Below are 14,336 nucleotides of genomic sequence, written 5' to 3'. Positions count from 1 at the left end.
ACTTATTTGAAATAAAAATATAAAATTTATGTTTAAATCCGACCCACCCCGCACCGTTTCATGTTAAATGGGGTGGGGAGGGTCGGTAATGGTTAAGTAATTTTTAGTCGGGGCGGGCATGGTAAATAATTACCCACCCCGATAAACTATCGGGACGGTAACGGTAAAACCCGTTTACTAACGGGGCGGACTTGGGAAAGAGATAACCCGTCCCAAACCCGCCCCGTTGACATCCCTACTCTTTCTCCACCTCACCTTTCTCTCCAACTCACCTCTCTCTCTCAAACTCACCTCTCTTCTTCGCCCGACGACCTTCAAACATAAAAAAAAAAATAACTCTCATCTCTCTCTCTCTAAACACTCCGGCGAAGGGTTTCCCCTTCGTCGGAGCAAGGTCTGTTTACGAACAGATCAGGTATGTTCGTGAACAGATCTTGCTCTGGCGAAGGGGAAACCCCTTCGCCAGAGTGTTTAGAAAGAGAGGGAGATGAGAGTTTTCTTTTTAAATGTTCGAAGGTCGCCGACCGAAAAAAAATTCGGTCGGCGACCTTCGTCGAAGAAGAGAGAGGTGAGTTAGAGAGAAAGAGAGAGGTGAGGTGGGGAGAGAGCGGTGGCGTGGAGAGATATGTGAGGTGGAGAGAGAGGTGAGGTGAATTTATGTTTTGTATTTAATATTATTTTGAAAAAATATTTATATGAAGGATAGTTATGACATTTACATTAAAAAGGGGGGTCATATTTGAATTTATAGAAAATAGGAGGTCATAAAGGAAGCTGGTGACAAAGTAGGGGCCAAACAGGAAATAACTCTTTTTTTTCCGAGGAAGATAGAGAAATCTATACGCTGATTTTATTTTATTTGAGAAGTTTTATTAGGCAATGTCCAAAGTTGTTAAAGGTCAGTTTGATACGTGGGAAAATCTTGGGTAAGAAATTTAACCTTTTCTAATGGGAAAGAAAAATAATATTTTCATATGTGAATTAGAGTTTTAAGTGTTTGACAAGAACATGGAAAAATTAGATGCTACATTTATATTTTTTGCCTTCATATCTTCTTATAATCCTTCAAAGCCTAAATCAGTAGAGAGATAGCAAATTGTAAAGAGAGAGCAAATCGGGAGAGATAGCAGATCCCTGACGGGAGGGAGACATATAAGATCATTTAATTTGGCAACAAGCTACTTGTTATCAAAGATTTACATTAATTACAGATACTTATAAATAATTGTAAGCAAAAGAAATAACACATATTGGACCAAGGGTTTATTTAGTTTATCTGAAGCTGGTTTGATTTGGAATATATTTGTATTAGTCGAATTAATGTGCAAGATGATTGAAATCCAACAATGATGGTAATATTGGTAGTAATTGTCGGTTGGATTTTAGGATTTTAATTTACAATCATCTGAATGAAAACCCTTGAAGAACAATGGAGATTTTTGTTTTTTATCAAGAGCATATAGGAATGGAAGTTAAAGAGAGAAACGAAGTTGGGTAAATATGGAGAAGAAAGTCGGAGCTAAAACCAATTACTTCTTGAACCGTCATGGATGGTGGCTGGAATCAGAGATTGAGATAGGGATACCAGAAATTAAGAGGGAGAAATCAAAAAAATGAGAGAGAATAGTGTGGGAAGAGATGAGTGCGGGAGGGGTGGAGAGCGAGCGTGTTCATTGTGATCGTGGGAAAACCATTTTCTTGTCATTTTGATAGGAAAATTAAAAGACACATTTCCATCCTTTTTTTCTGACGGGAAATCCACTTTCTTCCCTTATCAAACAGCGGAAAAACGATTTTCTTACGAAAAACGATTTTGCCAGTTGATTTTCCCACGTATCAAACGGACCCTAAAGTCAATATGTTTTTCACTCATGCCTTGGTCGAAGTAAACTGACAATGTATGGGTAGAGGTAGGGACGTATGTATGTTAGGGTCAGGAGGGGGTCAGGCCCCTCTTGGGCCTTAATATTCCCTGACTACCTTTTATAATATTTAAAATATTAATTGACGTCACCTTTAGTGGCCCCCATTTTTAACCCAAACCAACTTAATTCTTACCAAATCCAACTGATATTACTTCCCACAATCAGAAATCTTAGCACTAATAACCCAAACCAACCCATTACTTTCAATTATTTCTATTGCTTCTCTATTTGTTAATTTATATTGGTTTCAATTGACAAAATTCTCTATTTTCTTCTTCATCTAGATCAAATAGAAACCAAAATTCATAATGTAAAAGAAAATCAAACCTCAAAAAATTAAACATCAGATTCAGGGTTGGTAGATTAGAAAGCAAAATGGTTAAAATCAGATCCAAGATCAGGAACGCGACCTTCACGAGCATATATATGATTTGAAAGCAGTATCACTAACAGAGGCAACAAGTGTTTGTTCGTTAACAACTAATCAAATTGGTTCATTATCCAACCCATTTACAGTAATGAATAAATCATCCTCCCTACCCTTGTTGGGTATTCTTGTTAGTCTTCTGCTAACAACAATTTTTGGGGGTTTTCTCTTTGCACATTTTTCTTTTTGTACTGGGATTGGGTATTGGGTAGTGGTGGATGGGTGTTTTGTTAGAGAGAAACTCAGACAAGTTAAAGAGAATAAAAATGGATGTGAAGAAAGGATCAATCAAGTGAAAAGGGAATGAGGAGTATAAAATGTAATTGGGGAAAAGGGGAAGAATCAAAAGGAGAAAAAAGAAAGAAGAAGACAGAGAAATAAAATAAAAAGAAATAATAATAGGTTGGAAGTTGCCAACCGAAGGTTGATGGTGGTCGCGCGGGGGTTGATGGTGGCTCGCTGGAGGTTGGTGATCCCTGACCAGAGAAGAAGGAAGATTGTCATTGCCTTCGAGACTACATTACCTCTAGCCATTTGTCGGGTTGCCTTTAACAAGTTTGGCATTGACTATAAAATCTCTCATTTTATTTGTTAAAATCTTACAGTATTTACTAGTTTTATTTACCTAAATGCCCCTTGGACACTACAAATGGGCCAAAAAAAATTTAAATACACCTAAATGTCTCTTTTCTAGGCTGTTTCTTTCTTTTGTCTTCATATATAGGAAAATCTAGATAGTTCCTTTTTTTGGAGATTGGACTCCAAGAGTCTGGATGACATTGATACATCATGAACATAGTATATAATACATCATGAATTTGGATGAGCATTATAATCGTCATATTAAGACATCTTGGACTCTAAAGGCCATATAAAAAACCTTTAAGGCCTATTATAGAGGGCCTGAAATCTCATCTATTCCTAGATCTATTTTATTTGTTATCTAAATTACACATGCTAAATCTTAATGATAAACTGCTTACACTGAGACTCGATCCCAAGACCTCATGGGCTTAAAGGGGACATGTCCAACCACTGCACCGAAGGGTGGTGGACAATCCAGAAAGGTTTTAGATGAGCATCTCCAATCAAAAACTCAACTTTAAAAACTCTTATGCCACATAGATTTTTTGGAGTTTTTTTTAAATCATCTCCACTGCAATGTTCAACTAAGATCTCAAAGAGGAAACTCTAGAATAGAGTCTCCGCTTGAAATATCTCTAATTGTTCAACTCATCAATATATGAATTTGAATCAATTGAAATTAAGCCTTCATATATTTTCAAATTAACTAATTATATTTTAACATAAATAATCATGTCACGTAAGTTAAAAAAAAAGAAAAGAAAAACAAGTTTAGAGTTCGACATTAGAGGTCTATAAGAATTGAGGATCTCTATTTTGTAACCTAAAAATGAGAATATCAAGTAGAAATTGACAAATAGAACTAATTGAGAGTTTTTTTAAAGGGCCCTTTTTTAAATTAAGTAACTAAAACTCATCCAACCTCACCTTGTGCTACTAATTTCAAGTGAACACTTATCAAATGTTTATCATACTCCTGTGATTTTTAGGATAAATGTTTGATAAGAAATAGAGAATTATTTTTTAGGTTATTATGCACCTTGATGGAGATCCGAATATTATGTAAGTTGTGGGTTTAGAAACAAAAAAGTTCTAAGAGTATGCCCACTTTTTGTTGGAGATACATGCGATTTCTGTTTCTTGAATGACCATTTATTAGTCCATCGAATGGACCAATAGACTATACTTTAAATATACTTGAAAGACTGATTCGAACAATATCATGTATCCAAAGCATTTGCTATAATGTCCAACATAATCAACTTAACTAAAAAAATTAGGAACTTGGTCTGTTACACAAAATTTTAGTGAACTGCAAAATAGGGCATGCTTGGCCAGCATATACAACACGTACAAGAGAGAGAGATTCGCACAAGCCAACCCCTCTCATAATTGAGGGGTTAGGCAAAAGGTCCGTTTTTTTCTCCAAAAAAAGAAGCAGGCCCACTGTCCATTAAGAATGAGGGGCAGGTCCACTAGTCACATCATTAGGGGAAATTACAACAATAACTAAATTTTTATTCCTATTTACATAGATTGCCACCCGAAATTACAGAAATGCCATTAATAAATCCCGTGTTTTCAGTTTCTCTCTCTACACTATGTTCTCCACTTTCTCTCTCCACATTAATGCCGTCCTCTCCATCTCTCTCTCACTCTCTCAAATCTAAACTAATTTTTTTTTTCTCTTTTTACAAATATTTTCTCTTCCTGTTCAAATACTTTGTATCTTTGTGATTTTTTTTTTCTTTTGTTTTAAGTATAGTTTTTTCTTAAAATCTTAAAGTTCTTTTACTTTTTGAAAATATGTAATAGATATTACTTCTAAATTTTTTTCTTGTTTAGTAACAATTACGTTTTGATAACAGACTGTATAAAGAGAAATTTTTCCCATTCTTGGTAGTTTTTCGTTAGTTTGTTTTCATATATTTTTGGTAGTTTCCCATTGATTTGATTCTATCTCTATATATTTTTTAAAATATATTTTCTCTCTCCAATCTTAACTTCTTTCTTTCTCTCAAATATTTTCTCCTTATATGATGGAGAGTTTATAGGACATCTCCTTCCAAAACGTAAATTACTTTCAAAGAAAATTTATGGAACATTTTTGTTTGTACTGTACATTATTATTATTTACTGGACACTTTTGTACTAGGAATTGTCTTTTGTACCGGGAATTTTCTTGTTTAGTACTAATCTGGTTATGTACTAGACACTTTGTATTGAGATTTTTCTTGTGTACCCGGAATTTTTTTCTGTACTAGGCATTTGGTTATGTACGAGAAACTTTTGTTATGGGATATTTTTGTGCTCCAGGAATTGTTTTATGTACCACTCATTTAGTTATGTATTAGACACTTTTTGTACTAGGAATTTTCTTGTGTACCGGAAATTATTTTATGTACTGGGCATAGTATAACTTTTTATGTACTCTGCCTTCTTAACATGAACCAGGAATTTTTAAATGTACAAGACATTTTTGAATGTATTGGACATGTTCGAATGTATGGGACATTTGGTTATGTACTAGACACTTGAAAAATATTCGAAAGAAACTTTAAGATGTTAGGTAACGGGAATTTTCGTGTGTACCGGATATTTTCTTGTGCACTGGGAATTTCTAGTAAAAAAATAAAATATTCAAAGCAAATCAAATTAAGGATACCCCCATATGTAGTTTTTTCTTGTGCACCGGGAAACTTTAAGTATAGTTTTTTCTTAAAATCTTAAAGTTCTTTTCTTTTTTGGAAATATGTAATAGATATTACTTCTAAATTTTTTTTCTGGTTTAGTAACAATTACGTGTTGATAACAAACTGTACAAAGAGAAATTTTTCTCATTCTTGGTAGTTTTTCATTAGTTTGTTTCCATATGTTTTTTGGTAGTTTCCCATTGATTTGATTCTATCTCTATATTCTTTTTAAATATATTTTCTCTCTCCTGTCTTAACTTCTTTCCTTCTCTCAAACATTTTCTCCTTATATGATGGAGAGTTTATAGGACATTCCTTCCAAAACGTAAATTACTTTCAAAGAAAATTTATGAGACATTTTTCTTTGTACTGTACATTAAATTTATTTTTATGTACTGGGCATAGTATAACTTTTTATGTACTCTGCCTTCTTAACATGAACCAGGAATTTTTAAATGTACAAGACATTTGTGAATGTACGGGACATGTTCGAATGTACGGGACATTTGGTTATGTACTAGACACTAGAAAAATATTCGAAGGAAACTTTTAGATATTAGGAACCGGGAATTTTCTTGTGTACCGGAAATTTTCTTGTGCACCGGGAATTTCTAGTAAAAAAATAAAATAGTCAAAGCAAATCAAATTAAGGATAACCCCATATGTAGCGGGAACTGAGGAATGTACACTACTTTATATCCAGATTTGTTGTTTTAGATCTCGTCAAATCCGCATATAATTTCCCATGTAGACCAAACTAACAGATCTTGGTTCTGATTTAAAAATACATGACTTTTTGAATCTAGAAAAATCACAGGACAAATATGTGAAGTAAAAAACAAAAAATAGTAAAAGCAGATTAAGTTAAGGATAACTCCAGATCTGATTTCTTCACCATGAATCTCTGCTAAAGAAAAAGATTTCTTCCCTATTAAATTTTCACTGAATCTGATTTTTTCAAAAAAGAATCATGGTTAGTATTTTTCAATATCTCTTCACCATTAAACTTTGACCAAACCTGTCCAAGAAATCAAACTATTCCAAAAACAATAACCTTAGGTATTTTAAACCATGTCCTTGTAAAAAGAGAGCCAACATTTGGTATTTTAAACCCTAAATTCGAATTTGTTGCTTCAAGATCTCTGCGAATTTGAATTTAAGGTTTCTATCGAGAGAAAAAAGAGTGTAGAAATGTTTTAGAGAGAGAAAGAAGATAGAACTGTAGAAATTTCTTGTATAATGAAATCTCATGTGGTGATTGTTGAGGGTGAAAAATATAGAGAGAAAAAAAAATGTTGCAGAGTTGAAAAAGGTGAAAGTTTTTAGAGAGAGAAAGGCAAATAGGAATGAGGATATCCGTGACTTTTACGAAGGGCAGAGAGAGTATTTAAAAAATTTGGACATTTTTTGTTGCACTTTTTAAATTCTGGTGCCCACCAGTCGATGAATCATTGGACCTCATCCTTATTTAATATCCACCCTGGTTCTTAACCACAATAGGGAGGTCCTTTTTGGACCTTTGACTCAAAAAGGCCTCATAATTCCCTTATTGCAGACAACGAGGGTACAACAAGAGTTTCTTTGGCTTATTAAACCATGAAAACTTGAATTTTCCCAACTTCTTAATTAATTTCACATACTAGCTGATAAGGTTCTATCCCAACAAGGAAAATCAAGTAAACGAAAACGCAAAACTTTATGGGGATAAAATGATCCTGTCACAATATTTCTTTGTTTCACCATTTTCTTCCAAAACAAGCAGATACCAAAGATGTATTCACTTTGCTTCTTGCTTCATCTTCGGCGTCGATTTCTCCGAATTAGAAGTGCCAGCTGAACCTAACGATGTAACGCCACTCTTACGCCCTTCTGAATCTTGATGAGATCGTGATACAGATCTTGTTGGTTCAGTTACATGCCTACTCTTAGGACGCTTCGATGATGGTTCTCCGCTATCAAAAAGTGAAGTTCTTTGATTCATACTTGCATGAGATATTCCACTTGTTGAACGAGAACTTTTTTGTATACCAGAATGAGATAATAAACTTGGACGAGAACTTCTCTGCATACTGGCTTCAGATATTCCAGTACTTGTACGAGAACCTCTTCGCCTACTACTCTGAGATGGAGTCGAGTAACTTACTGAAGATACGTGATTCAACTGGGTAGAGTTTGCTTTCTCAAGTTCACTTGGTTCTGGGTAGTGCACTAAACAAACCCTGCGTGAAACTTTGCCAACTGCAACAAGAAAAAAGTCGCAGACAAATTAACCACCTAGCTTGTAAACAGATGTTTAATTAACTAAGTAACCAATTTCCATTTTTCGAAGTGTTGAAATCATTTCCCGATTAACTAGAATTACAGGGTTTTCACACCACAAATGATGGTAGGAAACAACTCAACACAGAAAATGATACATAAAAATATTCTTATGATATAGAGATGGATTAAAAAAACCATAAATAGCTGACCCGCTGGGGTTAAGATTCTTGAGCTGGAGCCAGAAAGAAAAACTACTCATTGTCTGTTGGCTCAATTAATATCTCAGTGATAGGTACATTTCAAGGAATACAGTTTAAGATGGATGTTAGTTATATTTTACGTTAGAGAGCTGAAAGTTTCATCTCTTTCCAATTCTATATGCAATATATCTCCACAACAAAGACTGGGGGTAATCCTTCAAACAACCTATACAGGGGGCAAATTCCCAATAAAATCAACCACAATCTTTTGTCACATTCACCTTATTCGATGGAATGCCAGAGTATAGAACCCAACACCCTTTACTTAGTACAGATAAAAAAAGGTTTCGCTTACTACTACTCTCCACATCGAGCTAACCAAATACAATCCGGAGTATCTCAGTGAAAGAGAAGATCAAATGTGTTACTACGTCTGCGAAACAATTTTCTCACTAAAATTTGTGTGAAATTTATTCCTCAAAATACAAGAGCACTGATATTTTCTGGTGATTCTTCCACGAATTCTCAATCACCAGTCCTAATTCCTAAAGGATGACCACAGCACCTAACTTCCTCTTCAACATCAAAATGGGAGAGAACCAATAGACAAGGGAAACCTACTCCAATATGCTAAATTGCTAAGTTGAAATTTATCATGAATTGATCTGATCCAGCCTCTTCAATTTGCTAAATTGCTAGGGGTTACGAAAATGTGACAAACCAACAACTTTGCCGAACTAACAGAAAAGATTGGTACTCAGATTAACAAAATAACGTTAAATTTAACTCTCCACTCATATGCAGTCCAATGTTGTGCTTCTGCTCTATAGGGCTTTATTTTATTTTTTGGGCACCTTGATTACTAGAATTAGGACATTTCAGGGTAACCACAGAAGCATAAACTTCATGTTTGGTCATTCAAATCAACTGGAACTCAATTAGCCCCATTATGTTTATACAATCAGATCCTTTCCTTAAACAAGATCTATCTCCTATGATGCACATACAAAAGAAACTTTTTCTCAAACAATTAAATCTCCATATAACTTTCAAATCTTATAATCTAAAGATAACTAGAGGTTCACTACTCAATTAGTAACTCCAGTACCAATTTTTCTTTGAGTAATTTAAGCTACGTTTTTTGGTACCTAAATTTAAAATGTTGGATCTCCTCGCCATACCAAAAAAAACACGGGGAACTTGATACTTGTAGAACCATTGACTCAAATAACTATATTATATATTTCTTAGACTCCCCGAAGCGTTTACAACTTTGACAGAGAAACTAAGAGAGGTCCGATAGTTTTCTGTATCATAAAGGTAAACCTGATCACAAACAAACACACATCCTTCCATCCCATGGTGTATATAGTTATATATTCAAACATCTAAAATTAGCTAAAACGAGAATTATAAATAGACAAAACGCAACTAAAATAAGGACCTCGAAATTACTACTTACCAACTTTTGAGTTAGATGAAGAAGATAGAAATACAGTCGCATCTGCGTCTTGACTAGCACAGCTTACCAGCTTATATGTTCCTAACAAATAATAACATTTAATCACATCACTAACAAAACAATGGCGGAAATTTTTCCATTGTCAAGCACAAAGATTTAATTTTACCAGATGAATTCTCAAAGTTACACAACTCTCCATCTGCACCCAACTTGAGTGAAACTTCCTGCCCATCAAGATCAGGAGGCTGGTATTTGCAGAAAACAATATAACATACTCAACTCCATGAACACTAATAAAGCCACTGAAACCAGTTCAAATAAAAGCACAGAATTGAAAAGGATATATTACTTGATTTATCGGCCATTGAATAAGCCAAAGCTCAGTTGAATCTGTCATAGGAATTTCCAAGAGTGGGTCCTTTCCATCCTCTTGGAATTCTTTAGCAGGTTTGTATTCTTCCACCAAAACCATTTTACTGAATTCTGCAAACAGATTGATGTAATAATTTGTTAAAGCAGTTAAGAACCCTAACAAATTGAAAAATGAAGTATTGGAAGAGAGTAGAACTATTAACGAGGGAGAAATGAGATAAGCTTACTGATCAGTCAGTGGTTTCAAATAGATTATGCTAACCTGATTGACTCGCCGGATTGATTATCGACTGAAGGATAAATGGAAGCGGACTAATTTGAATCAATCTATTCGAAAGTTTTAAAGCTAGATAGGTTTCCGTCGTTCGTCGCCTTCTCTCCCAAAACTTCAAACATCTAAACCGTACAGACCCTAAACCCTAAAAAAAAAATTAGAACATTGAAATTACAGAATTATCCTTACTAATATAAAAAAACTGACCGATCTGGTCAAGAAACGTTGACCAAAATCCACTTATCATGGGTGTTCAAATGGAAGAACGAGGGGGTGCAAAAATCTCTATAAGATAGATAGACTTCACTGGATTAAGGTTTTTGTTTGGTTTTCTCTTCATCTTCAACTTCATCTTCATCTTCCCCCACCATGGCAGGCATTCTCGCCTTTCCTTTAGCTCTAACTTTTCTAAAACCTAATGGAGCTCATTTTTCAATTCTATTTGGCGCCAAGAGAAACCCTAGCCCTTTTTACAACTCAATCCATCGTTGTACTTCATCTCATTCTTTTCACTTCAAGAAATCAAGTACAGTTTCATGTTATAATACTTCTGCAATTTCCAATCAATCGTCATCTGATGAGAAAAATTCTTCAACTAAAGCATCTATACCTACATTTCAACAAGCGATTCAACGTCTCCAGGTTCACCTTCCTTAATTTCACTTCTTCCTTTTTCTGTTCTTAATAAAGAACTTCCTTTTGCTGGTTTAGAGTTGAAAGAAAGGTTAAAGAGATTGCATTTTGAATGTTCTTAATTGAAAGTTTATAAATTGAGTTAGAAAGTGATGAGATTGGCATTGGTAATTGGAAACTGAAGCTGAAATTTTGATTATTTTTTTTTGGATATTTGTTAGTTGTTCTGAAGTTGTTATGCTGAATTACTGTTTAGGAACGAAAAGTGTAATATCTTGTTTTAGCTTATGCTAAAATCGTGCTCGATAAACAGATGCTACCTGCAAAATAGGTTTAGGACAATTAAGTGGAATCTACTAACACTGGAAATAATGTAGCTAGTTAGTAGTTATGTATTGATAAATCTCTATTTGTGTTTCATTTTAAAACCATGGTTGAAATGGAAAGGTTGAAGATAACTCTGTCATGGTTCACACGAGATGTACATACAAAATCACACTCCATGCCAATCGAAGTGTCCAGAGTATATGAAAGGGTATCTTACTGTGGGATACAAGTATTTGAGTGTTGAACTATCCGACCCAAAAAATATCTAGAAAGGAGTAATCGTTTTACATAAATATATACTATGTAACTATAATAACATGTTCAAATTCTTATAATAACATTCTAAGAAGATGTTACGCATTTTTATTTCTACATCCCCAAATCCGTCTTAACTTAGTTCACGTATTTGCATCTAAAAAATTGTCAATATTCAATAGATATTCGTGGTTTTGGTTTGATTAAGGATCTCTTTGTTGTAAATATATTTAAAATCAATATAATCATTTTTTTCTTTTGTTAGAAAGAAAAAAGTTCCCCATGAAATTTATATCATTTGTACAACATTTTTTTCTTTTTCATGAATTTTTGATAATTTCCGCGATAACCGGATTATATCCGCTGATCAATTTGATCTAGAAATGGGACATCGAAACTGATATGAGGGATGTTCTTAACCAAAAGTAGCGACGGTATCATCATTCATATCCACTTTTTTTATTACATCTATTTTTGTTTTCTTATTTTGTTTTTTGTCAAATGCTAAAAACCTTACTTTGAGTTCAAGTTTTATCATACTTTGAGTTCAAGTTTATACATTTTTTCAAGCACTTGTGATGCTTTTGTTCGCCCAAAAGCACTTCAGCACCAACCTTATGCTGCCTTGGTAGTTTTTCTTGTATCTTTGTTTATGACTTTTCTGCTACTGTACAGGCATATTGGGCTTCTGTTGGATGCGCCATAATGCAGTGTAGCAACACAGAGGTGATTCTTTTTTCTTGACGTTATTCATGCTATTAAATGAGTAAATGGCTTTTATCAAGGTGTGTTTTGTTTCCTGGGAACTATTGAAAGATTATTGCTCGAGAGTCTAAGGATATGATTTTCTACTTTGTTTAAAAAAAAATATGATTTTCTACTTGTAATTATCCTACTCCTTTAATATAATTTTTTTCTAAAAGACCTTTAGTTTTTTGTTCATTGTATGTAAAAGAACCATGTACTAAGCTTAAATTTTATTTTACACTTAGGTGAGTAATATGACATGAAATGATCCAAATCATGACTCTTTGTGAGGTGCACGAGCTTCCTAAAGAGAAAAATCTGTAAAAGCATGAGATACTATTTCCATCATTTGCAATGTATATCTAGAATTTGTGTAATTTCTTATTACCTCAGCTTAAAGCTGGTATTATCAGAACCTGTTTCTTTCACTGAATCACTAGCAGGATCGGACTCGAAATTTAATACCTTGGCTAGGTTTTGATAGGTCCAGAGGTGGCCTATCCACCAATGTTCCCTACCTGATCCCTGTGGTGTCAAAAATATTCAGCACGTTCGTCTTATTTATTCATTTTAAGATACTTTTCACATGGTGAATTGAGATTTGAAGTATATTATTCAGGTTGGAGCCGGGACTATGAATCCTTTGACGTTCTTGAGAGTTTTGGGCCCAGAACCTTGGAATGTTGCGTAAGTATAACTTGGGAATGAGTGTGTTGTATGAGTAATACCCAAGTAGAGTTGTAATTCATATTTTGGATAATCTATATGTTACTTTAACTCTTTGATCAACCACTGTTCCATTACAGAAAGGACGTTAACCTAAACTAGTAATTTATAGGCCTAACACAATTAGATGCAAGTAAAGAAAATATAAATACAAAATCTGGTTGCCTAATTGAAGTCATTGTAGTGTTTGGCATATGAATATTGCTCTCTGGTGGCCATACATGTATAGTTCAAAAGATTGATTTGAAACTGATGAAGTTTAGGTTTTGAAATGACGCTGGAACGGTATGATAGAGCATAGAGGCACCTGATACTTTTAAACTTTTGTTAATAAAATACGCTTTATAGCTGTGTATGGAAGTATGATGTTTAGAACGATAACTTCTGTAGCATGTGAACGTTTGGTTTAGGGGTTGTGAATGTTTTTACCGACTCAATTCTATTGCTTACAAGTATGCTATCCCAAAATCATCTTAAGCATTTTCGGCAATGAGATTGGTTTCTGAGACTACATTTGGCGGAAAGGAAAATTATGAGCTGATCCACCTCCGATTTTACTTAAACATTGCGTTTACTGATTGTTTTATATTAGATGAGGTGGCATTCCCTGCTTAGGATAGTTTTGAATATGGAATCTTGTTATCATCCTTAGTACATATATTCGTGTGCTCTCATTTTCTCACATTTGCATCACAACTTAATGAAAGTTTTTAAGAAATACTTAACTGGATATTTGTTTTGACAGGTATGCTGAACCTAGTATTAGACCAGATGATAGTCGTTACGGGGAGAACCCAAATAGGCTCCAAAGACATACTCAGTTTCAGGTTAGTTTGTACTTGCCTGAATCCTGATATGAAGTTATGTATTAATTATATAATTTGTATGTAACTTTCTTAAAAACCTGATTTTAAACCAACCTTTATTTGAGCATATATTGTGCATGATTCCAATTTCAGGTAATACTAAAGCCAGATCCAGGAAATTCTCAAGATCTTTTTATCCACAGCCTTTTGGCTTTAGGTACTTCCTCTTAGTTTTATATGCCAGCAACTTCCTTTGTCGAATATAACCATACCTTATTTTTGGAAGATTCATAGGTTTCCTTCGCTTGTTTTTTGTGTTTTTGTACTGTTCCCTTCCTGCGCATTGGGAGGCCATGGTATTTCTTTGAAGTAGATCTTGAACTTGAAAGAAAATAAGAAAGCAACTTAAAATGACCAACAGTTTTCTGTATTTTCTTTGTACTGGGATGAAAGGTAAGCTGTTAAACTCTGCTGACTTGGTGAGTAACACGGGACTCGGCTAGGGATCGTCGGTAGCCCGACCAGATCCTCGCCGAGTCCCCAAGTCTATGGTTTGGCTGAGTTACTCGGCCGAGTCACCTCGAGTTCCGACCCAGCTGTCTGGGAAAGTCATTGGCTAGTTGGTTCTTCTTGACCAAGAAA

The 14,336-nt window shown here is 34.4% G+C and overlaps 2 protein-coding genes across 3 annotated transcripts in view; one reads left to right on the top strand and one right to left on the bottom strand.

Moving 5' to 3' along the window:
• Positions 1–4,234: 4,234 nt before the first annotated feature.
• On the bottom strand, positions 4,235–10,514 carry LOC147544578 (mediator-associated protein). 2 transcript variants are annotated; one of them, XM_086633658.1, is made up of 6 exons: positions 10,154–10,514; positions 9,904–10,037; positions 9,721–9,799; positions 9,555–9,635; positions 7,165–7,868; positions 4,235–4,322 (listed from the first exon to the last, which is right to left on the bottom strand). In XM_086633658.1, exons 2-5 carry the CDS (start codon positions 10,024–10,026, stop codon positions 7,408–7,410), a joined length of 744 nt encoding a protein of 247 aa, XP_086489784.1. In that variant the 5' UTR covers positions 10,027–10,037; positions 10,154–10,514; the 3' UTR covers positions 4,235–4,322; positions 7,165–7,407. The 2 variants fall into 2 exon arrangements, with proteins under 2 accessions (XP_086489784.1, XP_086489783.1); XM_086633657.1 differs by having other exon boundaries at positions 10,189–10,364.
• The window catches only part of EDD1 (glycine-tRNA ligase), a 29,124-nt gene continuing 25,275 nt past the window's right edge, over positions 10,488–14,336 (top strand). The window contains exons 1-5 of the mRNA XM_086633656.1: positions 10,488–10,842; positions 12,091–12,141; positions 12,782–12,849; positions 13,634–13,715; positions 13,848–13,911. Of these exons, the coding sequence (XP_086489782.1) occupies positions 10,570–10,842; positions 12,091–12,141; positions 12,782–12,849; positions 13,634–13,715; positions 13,848–13,911 (538 nt within the window). The 5' untranslated portion in view covers positions 10,488–10,569. The remainder of the gene's footprint in view (positions 10,843–12,090; positions 12,142–12,781; positions 12,850–13,633; positions 13,716–13,847; positions 13,912–14,336) is intronic.

This window comes from Eschscholzia californica, unplaced genomic scaffold, assembly GCF_041429995.1.
Source record: "Eschscholzia californica isolate CP2 unplaced genomic scaffold, dmEscCali1.0.p SCAF_4, whole genome shotgun sequence".
In the NCBI taxonomy this organism is placed as follows: domain Eukaryota; kingdom Viridiplantae; phylum Streptophyta; class Magnoliopsida; order Ranunculales; family Papaveraceae; genus Eschscholzia; species Eschscholzia californica.
Note: the sequence above shows the minus strand (reverse complement) of the source record. Positions and strands in the feature narration are given on the sequence as shown.

Bases quoted from the DNA above. Each gene is read 5' to 3' on its own strand.
- LOC147544578 (XM_086633658.1), bottom strand. From the start codon at position 10,026: ATGGTTTTGGTGGAAGAATACAAACCTGCTAAAGAATTCCAAGAGGAT. The intron at 9,800-9,903 runs GTAATATATCCT...TGCAAATACCAG, and splicing joins TTCAATGGCCGATAAATCAA to CCTCCTGATCTTGATGGGCA. The intron at 7,869-9,554 runs GTAAGTAGTAAT...TTCTTGTTGCAG, and splicing joins TTCATCTAACTCAAAAGTTG to TTGGCAAAGTTTCACGCAGG.